The 16,169-nt window shown below is 33.7% G+C and overlaps 4 protein-coding genes across 6 annotated transcripts in view; 2 read left to right on the top strand and 2 right to left on the bottom strand.

Annotated features, from left to right (window-relative positions):
• On the top strand, window positions 1-3,515 carry LOC100786477 (protein KINESIN LIGHT CHAIN-RELATED 2). 3 transcript variants are annotated; one of them, XM_041012816.1, is made up of 4 exons: window positions 1-141; window positions 846-1,488; window positions 1,555-2,755; window positions 3,048-3,515. In XM_041012816.1, exons 2-4 carry the CDS (start codon window positions 870-872, stop codon window positions 3,262-3,264), a joined length of 2,037 nt encoding a protein of 678 aa, XP_040868750.1. In that variant the 5' UTR covers window positions 1-141; window positions 846-869; the 3' UTR covers window positions 3,265-3,515. The 3 variants fall into 3 exon arrangements, with proteins under 3 accessions (XP_040868750.1, XP_003553842.1, XP_006603813.1); XM_003553794.5 differs by having other exon boundaries at window positions 846-2,755; XM_006603750.4 differs by lacking the exon at window positions 1-141 and adding an exon at window positions 230-756 and having other exon boundaries at window positions 846-2,755.
• A 372-nt stretch (window positions 3,516-3,887) lies between these two features.
• LOC102663404 (GDSL esterase/lipase At5g14450-like) lies at window positions 3,888-5,012 on the bottom strand. Its single transcript, XM_006604887.2, has 2 exons — window positions 4,721-5,012; window positions 3,888-4,024 (listed from the first exon to the last, which is right to left on the bottom strand). Exons 1-2 carry the CDS (start codon window positions 5,010-5,012, stop codon window positions 3,888-3,890), a joined length of 429 nt encoding a protein of 142 aa, XP_006604950.1.
• Window positions 5,013-5,762: 750 nt separating this feature from the next.
• LOC100785435 (GDSL esterase/lipase At5g14450-like) lies at window positions 5,763-8,713 on the bottom strand. Its single transcript, NM_001255055.2, is given in 5 exon segments — window positions 5,763-6,253; window positions 6,384-6,654; window positions 7,032-7,204; window positions 7,783-7,983; window positions 8,410-8,713. Coding segments are annotated over 5 exon segments (1,140 nt in total). The 5' UTR covers window positions 8,669-8,713; the 3' UTR covers window positions 5,763-6,017.
• Window positions 8,714-13,449: 4,736 nt separating this feature from the next.
• The window catches only part of LOC100784371 (uncharacterized), an 8,172-nt gene continuing 5,452 nt past the window's right edge, over window positions 13,450-16,169 (top strand). The window contains exons 1-6 of the mRNA XM_041012815.1: window positions 13,450-13,601; window positions 13,691-13,948; window positions 14,063-14,130; window positions 14,574-14,627; window positions 15,297-15,380; window positions 15,501-15,586. Of these exons, the coding sequence (XP_040868749.1) occupies window positions 13,703-13,948; window positions 14,063-14,130; window positions 14,574-14,627; window positions 15,297-15,380; window positions 15,501-15,586 (538 nt within the window). The 5' untranslated portion in view covers window positions 13,450-13,601; window positions 13,691-13,702. The remainder of the gene's footprint in view (window positions 13,602-13,690; window positions 13,949-14,062; window positions 14,131-14,573; window positions 14,628-15,296; window positions 15,381-15,500; window positions 15,587-16,169) is intronic.

Here is a 16,169-nt window from a genome sequence, read left to right as displayed (position 1 = left end):
TATATAAATGCATGCCATTACAAATGGTACAGCTATGTTGACCCATATCTCTTCATCTGTACACAACATAACATAACACCCATACAACCAGCGAGCAACCTTGGAAAGTTTTTGGCTTATATTCTTCGGAGAGTACTAAAGGTAACAGTAGCATAGCACCCCCATTCATTGTCTCTATTGTGCTATTGTTTTGCTTTTCTTTTCTTTGGTTCCTGTATTTAATGTTAATGCCTTCAATCACACACATGACACACACCCTTTTGTGTATATGCTCTTAATCTCAATCAGGTTTTGTTTGGTGTTGCATTTTCCTTGCTTTCTGCTATTTCCAACAAAAGTTTTTTTTTTTTTTGTTTCTTGATTGTGTTCCTTGTTTCATTCACATTGCTTTTTTTGTTGTCTTGAGTTTGATCACTGACAATGATGGACTTTCAGAAAACGTTTTTTGTGTTGTGTTGTGAATTGTACATAAGGAGCATCTGGGAAGAAGCAATGTCACGCAATTAAATCGTCCAGATGGAATATTTTTATTTGCTTTTGGCTTCTTTTTTTCTCTTTTTGGTTTGCTGTAATGGGTTATAAAGTTTGATTCATTTCCCTTTTACTTTTGTATCTTTTTTCTGTTTCTCCTTAGACAGTAGCATTCTTTTTTATTGAAATATTATTAGCACCCGTGAAGTCATCATTGGTTTTGGGGTCTGCACCTGAAAAGTGAAAATTGGTTCTTGATTTTGGATGACACCCCCAAAAATTATTGTATTGCAAAATGCAAACTTCGATTTTTTTTTGTTTTCCTATTTTTGAATAATTTCTAACTGTTTTTTTTTTTTGCTTATTAATTTTAGGTGAGGTGCTGATTGTTGTGTTCGATGCCTGGTCTGGCCATGGATGAATTCAATGTAAATAATGCAGCAGAGGAACCAAGTGGGAGTTATAAGGAAAACTTTGCTCAACAAGCATCACCAAGGAGTACACTGAGTCCAAGAAGCATTCAGAGTGATTCAATTGATTTGGCAATTGATGGAGTGGTGGATACCTCAATTGAGCAATTGTATCACAATGTGTGTGAAATGAGGAGCTCTGATCATTCACCCTCAAGGGCTAGTTTCTACTCTTATGATTATGATGGTGAGTCCAGGATTGATTCAGAACTAGGCCATCTTGCTGGTGATATTGTGGATTTGGAGATCACAAAGGAGGTGGTTACAGAGAATAAAGAGGACTACAATGGCAATGCTAGTGGCAAAACTCCTGAGAAAGATGTTGTTGTGTCAAAGAAGGATGAAAAAGTCATTGAAGGATCATCCAAGGCAACTCCTAAGAGGAGCGAAAAGGGTGTCAAAAAAGCGAACAGTGCTAATTACCGGACAGGGAAGCATAGGAGGCACCTTGGTTTGAAGGCGATCGAGGAGCGTATTGCTGCAGGGTTAGATAATCCTGACTTGGGACCATTTTTGCTGAAGCAAACAAGAGATATGATCTCCTCAGGTGAGAATCCCCGAAAAACGCTTGATTTCGCTCTTAGAGCTTTGAAATCATTTGAGATTTGTGCAGATGGGAAACCAAGTTTAGATATGGTAATGTGCCTGCATGTCTTGGCTACAATATACTGTAATTTAGGACAGTACAATGAGGCCATTCCGGTTCTGGAGCGTTCAATTGATATTCCGGTGTTGGAGGATGGCCAAGATCATGCACTGGCTAAGTTTGCAGGGTGCATGCAATTGGGAGACACTTATGCAATGATGGGGCAGATTGAGAATTCCCTGCTGTTTTATACAGCAGGTCTTGAGATTCAAGGGCAGGTCTTGGGGGAAACAGACCCGAGATTCGGTGAGACGTGTCGCTATGTGGCCGAGGCACATGTTCAGGCACTGCAGTTTGATGAGGCTGAGAAGCTGTGCCAGATGGCTCTTGACATTCACAGGGGAAATGGAGCTCCTGCTTCCATCGAGGAAGCTGCTGATAGGAGACTAATGGGGCTTATCTGTGACTCAAAGGGTGATTATGAAGCTGCTCTAGAGCATTATGTTTTGGCAAGCATGGCTATGGCTGCAAATGATCATGAAGTAGATGTGGCTTCAGTTGATTGCAGCATAGGTGATGCCTATTTGGCGTTGGCGCGCTACGATGAGGCAGTGTTTTCTTATCAGAAAGCACTCACTGTGTTCAAATCAACAAAAGGAGAGAATCATCCAACAGTTGCTTCAGTCTATGTGAGGTTGGCTGATCTGTACAACAAAATTGGCAAGTTCAAGGAGTCTAAGTCTTACTGTGAAAATGCACTCAGAATTTTCGGGAAGATCAAGCCAGGGGTCCCCTCAGAAGAGATTGCTAGTGGCTTGATAGATGTTGCTGCAATCTATCAATCCATGAATGATTTGGAGAAAGGATTGAAGTTGCTCAAAAAGGCCTTGAAGATATATGGCAATGCTCCTGGTCAGCAAAGCACTGTTGCAGGAATTGAGGCCCAAATGGGGGTTATGTATTACATGCTTGGGAACTATTCTGACTCTTACAACATCTTCAAAAGCGCCATCGCCAAATTTCGCGCCAGCGGAGAGAAGAAAACTGCTTTGTTTGGGATTGCTTTGAACCAAATGGGCCTTGCCTGTGTGCAGTGTTATGCTATAAATGAGGCAGCAGATTTGTTTGAAGAGGCCAGAACTATATTGGAAAAAGAATATGGTCCTTATCATCCAGACACCTTAGGGGTCTATAGCAATCTAGCAGGCACCTATGATGCAATGGGAAGGTAATATATTTACTCTCCTTAATCCTTGTTTTGGTATGAAAAGAATTTAATTTCTATGTATTGTTAGGGTAGAAAATTTTAATAATGTTAATCAATTAGAAATTATTGTTGTTATGATTTTTAAAGTAGTTATTATAAAAGTCAACAAATTTATCTGAGAGCATGGTGGTATTTGTTAGTTGTCACTATTCCTTTCTTCATCTCTTATGTTTACTACTTCATGCATTACAAGAACACTTAATTTTCAGGCTATGATTGCTAACATTTCTAGTTCGATTGTGATGTTTTGCAGAGTGGATGATGCCATTGAAATTTTGGAATATGTAGTTGGCATGAGAGAAGAGAAGCTAGGAACAGCAAATCCTGATGTGGATGATGAGAAACGTAGGTTGGAAGAGTTGTTGAAAGAATCCGGCAGGGCACGGAACAGGAGATCAAGAAGATCATTGGAAACTCTTCTTGACACCCACTCTCAGCTTGTGAAAAACAATGGCATTAAGGTCCTATAAACCTGTGGTTGTATATAAAAACAAGATTAACTATTTTTCCTCACTATGATCATTGCTTGCATATTTGGCCGGGGAAACAATAACAAAGTGGAAGTAGGTTTCCACTATCCAATTGTTTGTTACTAAAGGATGTTCACAAAAGTTACTTCATATATGTCTATTTTCTATAGTGAAGAGGAAATTCCGGTTATTCATATTTTTCCTTGTATAATTGAATTTATATAAATGGTGGAAATTCAAATTTCTATGCATACAAATGGATGTTGAAACTTAATTTTCCCTGTTGCTGGTACACCAAACGTCTCATTAGAAAACTCAGTTGCTTCTAACCGCGTTTTAGATGCAACATAGTTTTACAAGTTCCAATGTTCTAGTCAAGGATCTTATGAACGTGACAAGCATGAATATGACACAAGATGTTGTAGGTGACATCATATATCAAAATCTTATGCTTACATTGTAATGCACGACATTTGCGTAAAAATGTTATTTGCCCACGTTTTGACCAGTCCTTAGGATTTAGATAATTGTGATATTATATAAAGATTTATATATATTCTGAAGTACTAATTGGGCTTTAGATAAGATAATTCTAATATCATCTGAACTATTAATTCTTGTTTTCAATTAACATGTTGAGACGGATTTTTGCATTGATCACCGCCATATACTGTTCCATTCATTATGGCTTTCTGCATGCAATGTATTATGTTGTAACCATAGTAACTTCCACAACAGAATTCCAATGGAGTAACAAAACCTGTCACAAATCAAGAAAAAATTTTATTGGACAATAGCAACTTGTAAGATAATCAAAACGTTGCACTCCTCTCTATATTTGCATGAAATATATTTTTAGTTCCTCAAAATATCTTGAAAAACAGTTATAATTCTTATTGATACAAAGTTAATTTATTTTAAGTCTCTATTTATTAAAAGTGATGTGAAGTGACTAAAACATGTGTTTTTGTTAAAATGTAAGAACTAAAAATGTATTAAAGTTTCATAAGAACTAAAACAGTAAAATTAATCTTTGAGATAATTTGAAGGATCAAAAACATATTTTACTCCCTAAATTATGTGTTACTTTGGAAGCTTAAAGACACTACTACACATGTGAATTTTAGTAATATTTTTTTGCTTAACGGTTATTAACCATGTTGTTAAAAGCTTTTGACAACATTTAAAAAATGTTCAAATTTTTGAATAAATGTTACTGATATGTTTTCGTAACATTTTATCAAATGTTGTATATAGTTCATGTCGCTAAAATCCTTGTGAACCTTTAGAGACATAGACTACACACAACATTTGAAAAAATGTCCAAAAATATTAGTAATATTTATTTATATTTGACAATATTTTTTTAATGTTGTCAAAAGTTTTTAGCAACATTTTTAATTAGTATTAGGTGGAAAAATATTCCTAAAGATTACATATGTTGTAGTGAGATCACCTTGGTTCCTTGAATTGCTGATTTGTTCATATTTGGCAGTGTACACATCAACATATGTAAACCTGACAAGTGGAAGCTTTGTTCTCATCTTAAAATACTTGGTCTTTGAGCTAATGAGTTGCTTGTTAAAATCCTGAGCAAGCTCATTCTGAGGTTTCACATAGCCATTTGCATCCAGGTTAGGGTTGGGAGCATTATAAATGTAACTAATGGGAAAGCATCCAGTTGGACCAGGATCATGAATCCAGAAAACTCTTGTCCCTTCATTGTACAGTAGCTTAAATGTACACATTATTAAGTGTTAGTTCCACAACTAAATTTGATAATGCCAACAAAGGCTTTGGTTCTCACCTAATTCATCTTGGTTCTCACCTAAATTTGATAATGCCTTTCTGAGTTTTAGGCTTCGTTAGCCATTTTCGAAAGTCCAAAAAACACAAGCCCAGCCCAGTTTTCATTATTTTAATCTGCCAAACAAAAGGCAAATACTAATTACATTGTATAATTTAATCACTTTTATATATATATATATATATATATATATATATATATATATATATATATATATATATATATATATATATATATATATATGAATATTGAATAATGCCCACACTGATTTTAAACACCAATAAAAAAAATTATGAATCATTCGTTTAAATCCAATCTATTTAATTGGATATAATTTTTTTTTATAAAGAATATGAATCAGTTATTTTTTTGTTGAACCCACTATAATTAGGGTCCTAGGTTTTCCAATGGAATCCTGAAGTATTTCTCCAAACTTTATTTTTTTTGATCAACTATGATACTAATCCTCAATTTAAAACTTAGTTATACTCAAAGTTCATCATTCTTAAGAGTGTAGTCCGTAGGGATTGAACCCAAATTTTTCCCCAATGTGTGTTGTCAAATGAGTTAAACTCATTGTTGGGTATGAATTATGTTTTTTAAAATTCAATCCATGCTCACTAACTTCGTGAGATTATGAAACAGTTGGGGCAAAAGGCATTTTGGATTGAACTATAAAAGGGACCTGCACTAAAATCCAAATATTTAAGTTGACTGAACTAACATTATCTGGTAGTTGAGCCGTTACAGTGTGACCTCACATTTCCAAAATTAAGCTACAATAGCTTTTCCCACAACATAAATTATGATATATGTTCTTACTCATGTATACGGCTCCCCAATTAATTGTTCTAACACAATTGCTTGTTTATGGAAATAACAACTTGAAGAATGAAGACCCCCATAATGTATGGTACTCTATCTCAATATAAGTGACTAGCTATGCTCAGAAACATGCCTGCCCAATTGGAACTGGTGGATCAGAGAGGGATCCATAGAGAATTTTTTTAGCGACCCATTGATTTGCTGCTTGAGAGTAGTGTATGCCATCCCAACTAACATGTTGGGAAGGATTTTTGCATGGATTTCCATATACTGTTCCATTTATTATGGCTGTCTTCCCACAATTTATGTGGTAACCATAGTAACTGCCACAACAGAACTCCAATGGACTCACAAAACCTGTCACAAATCAAGCATAGAATTACAAGTTAATTGACCAACAGAAAAATGATAATTAAGTTGATAACCAAAAACAATGAAACATTGTTTTTCCCTAAATTTTGAGTGACTTTGAGGACTTGACGACCACCTTGGTTTCTTGTATTGTTGATTAGTTCATATTTGGCAGTGTACACATCAACATATGTAAATTTTGCAAGTGGGAACTTTCTCCTTAGCTGAAACACTTGGTCCTTGAGCTGTCTGTTAAATTCCTGAGCAAGATCATTCTGAGGTTTCACACAGCCATTTGCATCTATGTTACCCTTCTTGGGCTCATAATAAATGTAACTGTAGGGCAAGCATCCAATTGGACCTGTGTTATGAATCCAGAACACTCTTGCCCCTACATTGTATAGTTGCTGAAATGCAAAATTACAAAGTGCTAGTTACAGAACCATTTTTTATTGCTATATGATATATCATACTCCCTCCTTTCTCTTTTATAATCAAAAAAGTTTCAAATTTTGTGTTCTCAAATATAAGCCATAGTTAACTACTTTTGCCTATTTAATAAGATTATGCTTAAAATACCCTTCATTTGATAGGAGGCTTGTGTTTAATATCAATTTTCAATGAAGGATAGTTTAAGAAAAATGTTTGTTTTTTTAATTGAAAATGAGACAATTTAATGAAGTAAACTAACTTTTTTAATAAGTGTGAAATCCATTTTTTTTTCTTATAAAAGAGAACGGGTGGAGTACCTAATAATGCCAACTAGGCATTGAGAATTGCTTACCTGCACTGCTTGGAAGAACTGGTTTAAGATTTCAGGAATTGACTTTATAACTTGTTCCTGTGAAGTGTGTTGAAGACCAAAGGCAAGATCATTTTGTCCAATATCAAAGGTGTATAGGGCCTTGGAAAAGTCCTCCGGCCTTGGAAGACTATTCTTGAACGGTTGTTCTGTCCCTGGAAACATCACGCTGGTTCAAATTCTTATGTCATCACTCATTAGGAATCACCATCTACTGCTTTCATAAAAGTGGTTCTCTTTCAAATATGCCATCAATTTTAGCACTTAATGAGAAGGTTAAGACGGGTGTGTGACGACACAAAAAAAAAAAGAATACAGAATACAAAATTTAGGAAATTATTGAATACAAAGAGATATATATGTGTGATGTCGATTGAAGAAAAGATGACAAAGGATCTGTTAAGGTGGTTTGGATATGTATGAAGAAGGTCAATCAAAAAAGTAAATTACATAGTTTTTAGCCTTGTGAAAGAGGGAGAGGGAAGTCAAGAAGAACATTGGAGGAAATTATTAAGAGGGTTCATCTTATAGTAAATAATATCACGTCTTTAATCGAACTCAATAGCATCGTGTGATCCATGCTAAGACTTTAGTTGACATTATTTTATTAAATTCTGATTATGCTTCAAGATGTTTGACTGTTCTTGTTGGAAACAATATCAATACACATTTGTCTAGCACACTAATTAACAAAAACACATAAAAGAACATGCAGAGGGGAAGAGAAACTAACTGTTGTTAGAAAACTGATTGAAGAGAGTGTTGGTGTGAAACTTGAACAGTAGGAACTGAGCTACTTGAAGGCCAAGAGGGAATGGACTAAAACCACCAGGCCGAATGGAGGAGCCTCCTACTGCAAAGTTTGCACCATGCCTGTAATTCGATCCAACCGAGTCCAAATATGCATTCAGGTATGGCAGCTTCAACTCTTCAGCTGCACATGTCCACACAAACACACACACAAAAAAAGGAGATATACATAAGAAATATATAACATAGATCCTATTTTGGTAAACTTATCCAGAAGGACTCCTAGGAGAAAAAAATAAGAAGAAAAAATGAAATGAACTTCTTTATAAGTTAATCAACAACGACTTCCCTAGTCCAATCAGTGATTGAGCAACAAATAGGGTCGGAATCAGAATGATCCCACTAAAGATGAGTAAAAAGTTGCCTATTCAATTGATACATACAAAATAAAAGGCTCAAACAAGTCAATGTATTATCATACAGAGAGGAATGCCAGCGACACTCTCTTTCGGAGACTCTTTCTATGATTGGTTAGAATTTATTGAAAATCACCAACATAAAATATGAATATGCAAAGGGAAATGGAGAGTATAGACTATGATTTGCTTACTCATAAAATCTATGATGAGACGACCATCAGAGGCCCTTCCTGAGAGGCTTCCAAAGAAGCTTATGCCATTGGGAGGCTTCACCCCTGTGAATGCTGCAAAAACAGCTCCTGTGTCTGAATTTGAGTCACCAAAGTTGTAAATTGCTGGGAACCAACACTTGCTGAAGTTAGAGGCGTCCAGACCTGAAACTTGAATGAATGTGCATGCCACATACAGATTGAACCACACAACTACATAAACCAACCTCCTACAATTCATGGTTGTGGTAGCAATCACTATAAGACTTAGTAAGACAATTTGTTTCTTAAAAGTGGTCCACTACCACTCAATAAATAGGGATCATGAAGTGGCCTCCTTAGACTCAAGTGAGGCAATTACTATTTCATGCCAACTCAGAAGAATAGAGATTTATATCACCGACAATATTTTCTAAATAAATTCATTTACTCATTAAGTTTGTGGCATGACTGTCAATGTCATTTTTAAATAAAAACAAACCTTTTTATTCATAAGCATTGTTGTGCATAATCCATGCTCTCTCTCTTGCTTTGGGGAATGTTTTTGTTTCATGTTTGAAAAGAGTTAAATGGACTTTTTCTTTTTTCACTCTTCATTGCTGAATATGGAAATGAAAAATCACAAGCAACCTTGGTAACAGTGTAATCATTTTATGAATGTTATAAAAAGGATATATATATATATATATATATATATATATATGTGTGTGTGTGTGTGTGTGTGTGAGATTCGTGAATTATAAGTTACTTTTTTGTGATATGTTAGTATCAAGTGAATGGATTTTTATTTGTCAAGTATTATCATTTCAAAGCGTTTGAAGTGTATTATACAATTTCAATTACAACATTTTTTTTTCTGGTAAATTCCAAATTGAGCCTGTTTTACCTTTTTCGATTTTTACTTCGGTTTGAACCTTTTATCAAGTTTTGAATTCTAGATTTCTGGGTCGCTGGGCCCTTTTCTGCTTGTAATATGTAACAATATTTTCACATAAACCAATAAGTAGTATCTTGAAAAAGAAACATGAAATATTAACAAAAATGAAACACGTGGCAATCAAATTTCTCTTTATCAAAAAACTCAAATCCAGACTCCAAAAGCAATTGTATTTGTGCTTGATGTCCTAAATGAGGATGATGCTCAGAAGATCTGAAGTTCCAAATGGAGGATGATTTTATAAATAATTCATTTGCACGAGTTTAGAACAAAAAGTCATAAAATCATCAATGACAATAATTTATTTGCAATTATTAATGTTTGTATTTTAACTTAGTGTCTTGATTAACCATTCAAACACATTTTATTGTTCCTTCTCTTTCTTTAATGAGAAGGCTCACCAAATTGATTCGCAACTTAAGAGTGAAGGATAAGGTTCAATGATTGGCGGTGAAGGTTCAGAGTTCAGACAGCAGCCATCAATGATGCTCAGAGATTCGCTGCATCAGTTCAGTGGTGAAATGGGCCATGAATGGTCCTTCTATTTAATTCATTGCCACAATGTATGTTTAAGTAGATAAAATATCATACAATTTCGGCCTTTCGATCAAAGTAGGGTAATTTTTTTCAAGATTATTGAATGGGGTAGTTTTTGAAAAAAATATCCAATAAGAAGTAAGTCACAAAAGTCACCATGACTTCACACCCAAAAGTCATAAAAAGTCTATTGACTTCTGCATTTAAATGATCTATCGAAAATAATTAAAAAATAAATAAATGCAGAAATTGTAAAATATTGTAAATCTTGGATGTGAAATCGTGGTAGCTTTTTAATTTACGACTAATTTTTTATTGGATATTTTTTTAAAAATTACTCTTATTTGGTAATTTTGAAGAAAAAATACTCCTTTTGATTAAAAAAAAAAACCCTACAATTTTTGCAAAACCTTCACATATAAAATTTCAACATACCCATTATAAGCAACTGTTTATAGCTATGACCAAAATTTCAACATACCCATTATAAGCAACTGTTAATTGTTAAATAACATAGTGATCAGTCTGCTAGTTTCTTTGATCTTACTCGGTAAATGTCTAGTTTATGTAAAATTTGTGCAGTAAAAAAATGTAAAATTTTATATGCATGATAAAAATAAAAAATAATATCAAATGATTCAATGGTTGAATTTGTCAATTTCGTATTTTACAGAAAATTATTAAGTAATGTAAGTGTGAAAGTTTGACACCAAGTGATAATTTTTCTTGCCCCTTTCATTTAGTTGGACAGCATACTTCAATTTCCACAATGAAAATATTATCTCTCTTGAATTACATGAAGGGGTGACACATGGAAAATTTTGATAATTATGTAGTTTTATGCAAGAAAAGTAAAAATGTAAAATGACGGAGGGATTACACAATGACATCAGCTTATATCAATCGATCATTTGATCATGTCCCTTTTATTTGGTTGGACAGCATACTTCAATTTACAGTATGAATATTATCTCTCTTGAATTAAGTGAAGGGGTGTCACATGGAAATTTTGACTGTTACTGGTTTTATTCAACAAAAAGTATAATGATGTAGGGATTAAACCTTGTTGATACATATGTAGAGATTATACAACATTGTTATGTTAGAACCACTTTATCTCCTTGTTTTCTTTCAGCTTGTGTTTAGAAGGGTTTCTTATCCCATATTTATATTCCCTGTATAGTGATGGATTGGATTGGAAAGGAGAAGAGCAACAAGGAATTAGAATGTTGGGAATGTGTGAACACATGCACACATATGCTGCCGTCTCACTTTAATGTGGCAGGTCAGCACTTTCATACATTATTTTAATTTAAATTTTTTTTTTCAATTTCATTTTTTTCATTAAATGATCAAGCTTTTGCACACATACCTCAAGTCGCGTGTGCAATTATCTTTTTCCAATGTTGTATAGTTTGTATGATGGCAACGGTAAATGATTGATTACAAACCACAACCACCTCTATTCTGTCACTCTATATATGCTTTCTAACAAGCATTAAGATTACTCTGTTAATAATATGATTATTAATAGTGAATGATGTTGTAATCCTATCACAAGCATAATTATAAAAAATCAGATCGGTCTTAGATTGAGATCCAGTATCCTATACTGTCCGCTTAAAAAATAGAACTAAAAATATAAGTGATCTAATTTGACTCGATTTAATCTTGTCGAGTTTGATGAAGTCAGAGATCTACATCAACTTGATTCAGTTGAGATTTTTTTTTTTTTACATTTTTTATAACATGTTAAATTATTAAATAACATATAATATATTCTTTTAATATTATTTTTTTATCTTGATAACAAAAAATATATAATTACTAATTATTATCATATTAATCATAATATGATTTAATATTTATGTGTTTTATACATTTTTATTATACTTATTTTCAGTCATTTGATAACTTTTATATTTAATTCTAAAAAATAATAATTTTCTTAATTATTTAATGATAATACCCATAAAATAATTTATAATAATAAATAATTATATAATATTTATAGTTTGATTGTAACAATAAATTTAATTTTGGAGTATAAAAATATGGATTAGTTACATTTTGTTAAATATTTTGTATATATATTTTAAATTTTTAATATATATTAGGTCATCCAGATCAATAAATGACCCAGTAAATCAAGATTTCATAACACTAGTGAAAAAATGTCTAGTATTAATCATCAATTAAGTATGTTGAGAATCATGATAGCATAAAAGAACCAAAATAAAAGTATTCAAAATCTGAGATTTGATTGCAACGTGAAACTGATACATCTGATCTGAGATAAACCCAAATTACATATAGGGAATATTTTTCTTACTAAGTTGCTATAGTTAAACAATGAATGAAGTAAGTAAAAACAGAAAACTACAAGGGAGAGCAGGCAATCACTTTAAGGTTCTTATTTCACTATATTTCAATTAGATCTACCTATTTATATGTATCGTGGCACAATTCGATGCCTTAATGGTACATGGGCTGCTTGTGTAATTGTCAAGAACTCCATGTACTGTTTACAGCTGAACTTGGAAAAATGATCTCGTGCCTAGAAAGGGCACTGCTGATCACCAGCTTTGCACAACAAAAGAGGTTTCTCATCTCAAAGATCTCAGACCCTACCATTGTTGGCTTCCATCCATGCTGAAACAGGCACTCCTCCCATTTAGCCTCTTAACTACCAATTCTTTGCTCAGCAGTCTCAAGTCTCATCGTGGAGTGGACCCAACAATTCCTACCATAGTCCCACATGTCAGATCAAGGCTTGAGCCCTTCATGTGATCAACTGAGGGCGGTGTAAAATTAAGGATTTTCTAAATTATCAATTATAGGAAACTAATATATTTTAAAACTTATAATTCTTACAAATAATAAATAAGTATATTTTTTTATTGAAAGGATTCTCTTCCATGTATTTTGATTTCTTTGAAAGAGAAAAGAAATAAAATTTCACTCTTCTTGACTATTATGATGGTGATAAATTAGATGTGAGAGGATTTTGTTTTAAGTTAAATTATAAAATTCAAGAATCAATTACCATGATGCATCGGCTTTGACGATTTTAAATTTTTCAGTTTTAGTTTTTTTACAAAAAAAATTCGGGAATTAAAAATCACTAGAAATTATTTATAAAACTTCCACAAATTGTTTTGTTGCATAAGAAACAGATAAATGATCGTAGCTAAAAAAAAAACAATTTGTGGATTTTTTTAACTGCCACAATTTTTTTAAAATAAAAAAGTGACAAAGTGAAGTTATCATTTGAAACACCATTTCTTTATGTTGAAATTATTATTGAAAGCATGATTTATCCCTTTTTATAATTTTAAAATTTACCAATTTTGATAATTTATTAAAAAATGCATCATTTTAATAAAAGCCTGCAATTATCACATTTCTTCCACACATTGAGATAGTAAATAAGAATTTTTATTCTCTCAATGATTAAATTATCATCATATACACTTTCAGCAACAAAAATAATTATGAATCCGACAACAAATTAGCAATTGATTAAATTGGATCCGGTCAGGCTTAAATGGGCCGGTAAGCCCGTTTAAGAGCCATCGTTACACACAAAAACAGCCCGTAGGGGTTGTTGAAACCGTCGTGGTCAGTTTAGTCACGGTGGTGGCGTGTGCTAAAATGGCGCGCGCGAGCATCGATTTCGTAACGTAACCCTACCTATAAGGTAGAACTGTTATTGAACCAAAATTAACCTTGTGTTGTAGCGTTTCTTTCACTCTCACTCACTCGCTGAATTGAAATTTGAAATCCTAGAAGAGAAGTACGATGTGGAAGTGGTTGTTCTCTCGGGAGCCAGCGCCGCCGCCGCCGCCGGTGGTTCTGGTACCGCCGCTCTTCGACTTCCCTCCCCTCGCCGCGCGCAACCGCATGCTCCATTCCTCCTACGACGTCGTTTTCGGCAAGCTCGCCCTCACTTCGCTCTTCGAGGACTACTTCCACCAGGCCAGGAACTTCACCACCAGAATCATGCTCAAGCCGATCGAGGATCCTCACGTCGATCTCATTGCAACCGTATCCTCTCCCCTTTCCTTTCTTATCTTTTTTTTTCTCATTTAGAAACTTGCGTGCTAAGGAAACTGAAAAAAACAATCTTGTGTTTATTGATTGAATTTGTTATTTGTTTAGGTTTCGGGTCCTCTTGATCACAAGCCAAAAGACAGTATTGCCGGAGATGCATTGTTTCGCTGGCAAAGGTTTTCTTCTCTATTCTCTGCAATGTTTTAAATTGCGGTCGCATTCCTTAATATTGTGGGAAATTGCGGATAAATGTGGTCAGTATGGTCACAATTGTGGTTGAGGGGCACACTGAAAACCTTGGCATTGTGGCCAAACCTTGATAGTGTTAAAAATTGTGGATAAATGAGTTCAGTGTGGTCAAAATTATGGTTGAGGGCACTCTGAAAATCTTGACGTTGGACCCAAACCTTGATACTGTGGGAAATTGTGGACAAATGCGGCTGGTATGGCCACAATTACGGTTGAGGATACTCCAAAAACCTTGACGTTGCAGCTGAAATTGTGGTCACAGACTGTTTTTCAGAACCTTGATTGTTTGGTTTGTATTGTATTTGTTGTGATTGTTATTATTCTGCAGTTTGATGAGTTTTTTTTTTTTTTTTTGCTTTGGTGGGTGCAGTGATGTTAATGATCCTCATACGTTTATGGACCTTTATGTATCCACGTCTAATCCGTAAGTAGCTCTTACTTGAATGAATCATTGAATATTAAGGGCGTGTTTGGGAAATGGAGGAGAAGGGAGTGCATGTTTTTCATTTCACATATTGGGAATATTTAAGAATGAAAAGGAATAAGAAAGATATAAGGAAGGACAATGTTTAGATGCATTTTCTTAAGTACTTTTGCCATTTTTTTATATTTTCCAATTAAAATTGGAGTTTTACCTTGCTAACTTACACAATGAAGATCGACATTTAAAGTTGACATTGAATACTGAGGTGAACTCAAATTTTGAATGGAGAACGACATCAAAAGCACATAGAACTTCAAATAAGTTTTATCCTATAATGAAACCTTCTAATCATTCCTAATTCATTTTTTATGTATACAAAAATGTTAGTAACATACTCTTTTGGGCACTATTATTAGGTGAATGACATGTGGGTTCCACTAAATAGGGTATGGACTATGGAGTGAGGTTATTTGGTGGGGTTTACATGAAATCTGCCTAGTAGCAGAGCCTGTGTTGAAAAGAGTGTTACTAGCATTTCTTGTAAAGTATCTCTTAATTTTTCTTTTAAATAAATTTTCCCTCCCTTCTCTTTCCCTGGCATCCTTGATCCAATCATACACAATGCTTCTATTTGAGATTGTGAATATTGTGTGTGATCTGTGTATTCAGGATTTTGCAGATGAGATCGTGCGCTTACTATCCCAAATATGGATTTGGGGCTTTTGGAGTGTTTCCTCTGCTGTTGAAGAAAAGGTATGTTTTGTTTGATGATGATGGCAGAAACATGTGTTAGGTACTTAGGTTCTTATTGTAGCTTGCGCATCATCCATGGATTCCAACATATGGTGTTGATAAAGTTAATCAATTCTACAGAGAATCCTCCCAAGATTATGGCTTGATGGGGTTGAGATATGGTTCTGGAAATCTATCCTTTGGAGTCACACTTTTGCCTTTTGCCAGTAAGTTCCATGGTTGTTTGCCAATGAGCATATTTAGGGTGCCTTTAAATAAGTTTTGAATAGAAGTGCTTTCATGATATAATCATTTGAGATTTTTTTAAATAAGCTAATCTTTCTAGCTTCTGAGAACAATACTAAAATTGCTTTCTTTTTTAATAAGTTTTTGGATTTTTCTTTTCTTTTTTCAGAAAACTAATCATCATCTTAAAATTTTTTTAAACATGTTTTTATTCAGGATCTTGTAACCAGTGCTCTAAAGATACTAATTTAGGAATCAATAATAAAAAAAGTTTGTATTGGAAATCACATTGAGGATGTATTGAAATCACGGTAATGAAAACTTTCCATGTTTGATATCCTTAACTAGTCCCCTGAGGGCATTGATGAGCATTGTCTTATTTATTATTTATTATATATATATATTAATATTAAATATTTCCTTATTAAAAATGAAAATAGTTCTCTTTGTAAGAATATAAGAGATATATAAATCTTCAGCTTTTTCATCCGTTGTTTGAAGTTTGAGATCATAACTATTTGTCCATGATAGCTAAATTTTACATTTTGCTATAGATTTTTGTAA

The sequence above is a fragment of the Glycine max genome, chromosome 19 (assembly GCF_000004515.6).
Source record: "Glycine max cultivar Williams 82 chromosome 19, Glycine_max_v4.0, whole genome shotgun sequence".
Taxonomy (NCBI): domain Eukaryota; kingdom Viridiplantae; phylum Streptophyta; class Magnoliopsida; order Fabales; family Fabaceae; genus Glycine; species Glycine max.
This window is presented reverse-complemented; position numbering and strand designations above follow the sequence as displayed.

Coding starts and splice junctions, on each gene's coding strand:
- LOC100786477 (XM_003553794.5), top strand. CDS start 870: ATGCCTGGTCTGGCCATGGATGAATTCAATGTAAATAATGCAGCAGAG. Junction 2,756..3,047: donor ACCTATGATGCAATGGGAAG/GTAATATATTTA, acceptor GATGTTTTGCAG/AGTGGATGATGCCATTGAAA.
- LOC102663404 (XM_006604887.2), bottom strand. CDS start 5,012: ATGTGTACATTTAAGCTACTGTACAATGAAGGGACAAGAGTTTTCTGG. Junction 4,025..4,720: donor CAGCAATTCAAGGAACCAAG/GTGATCTCACTA, acceptor GATTTGTGACAG/GTTTTGTTACTCCATTGGAA.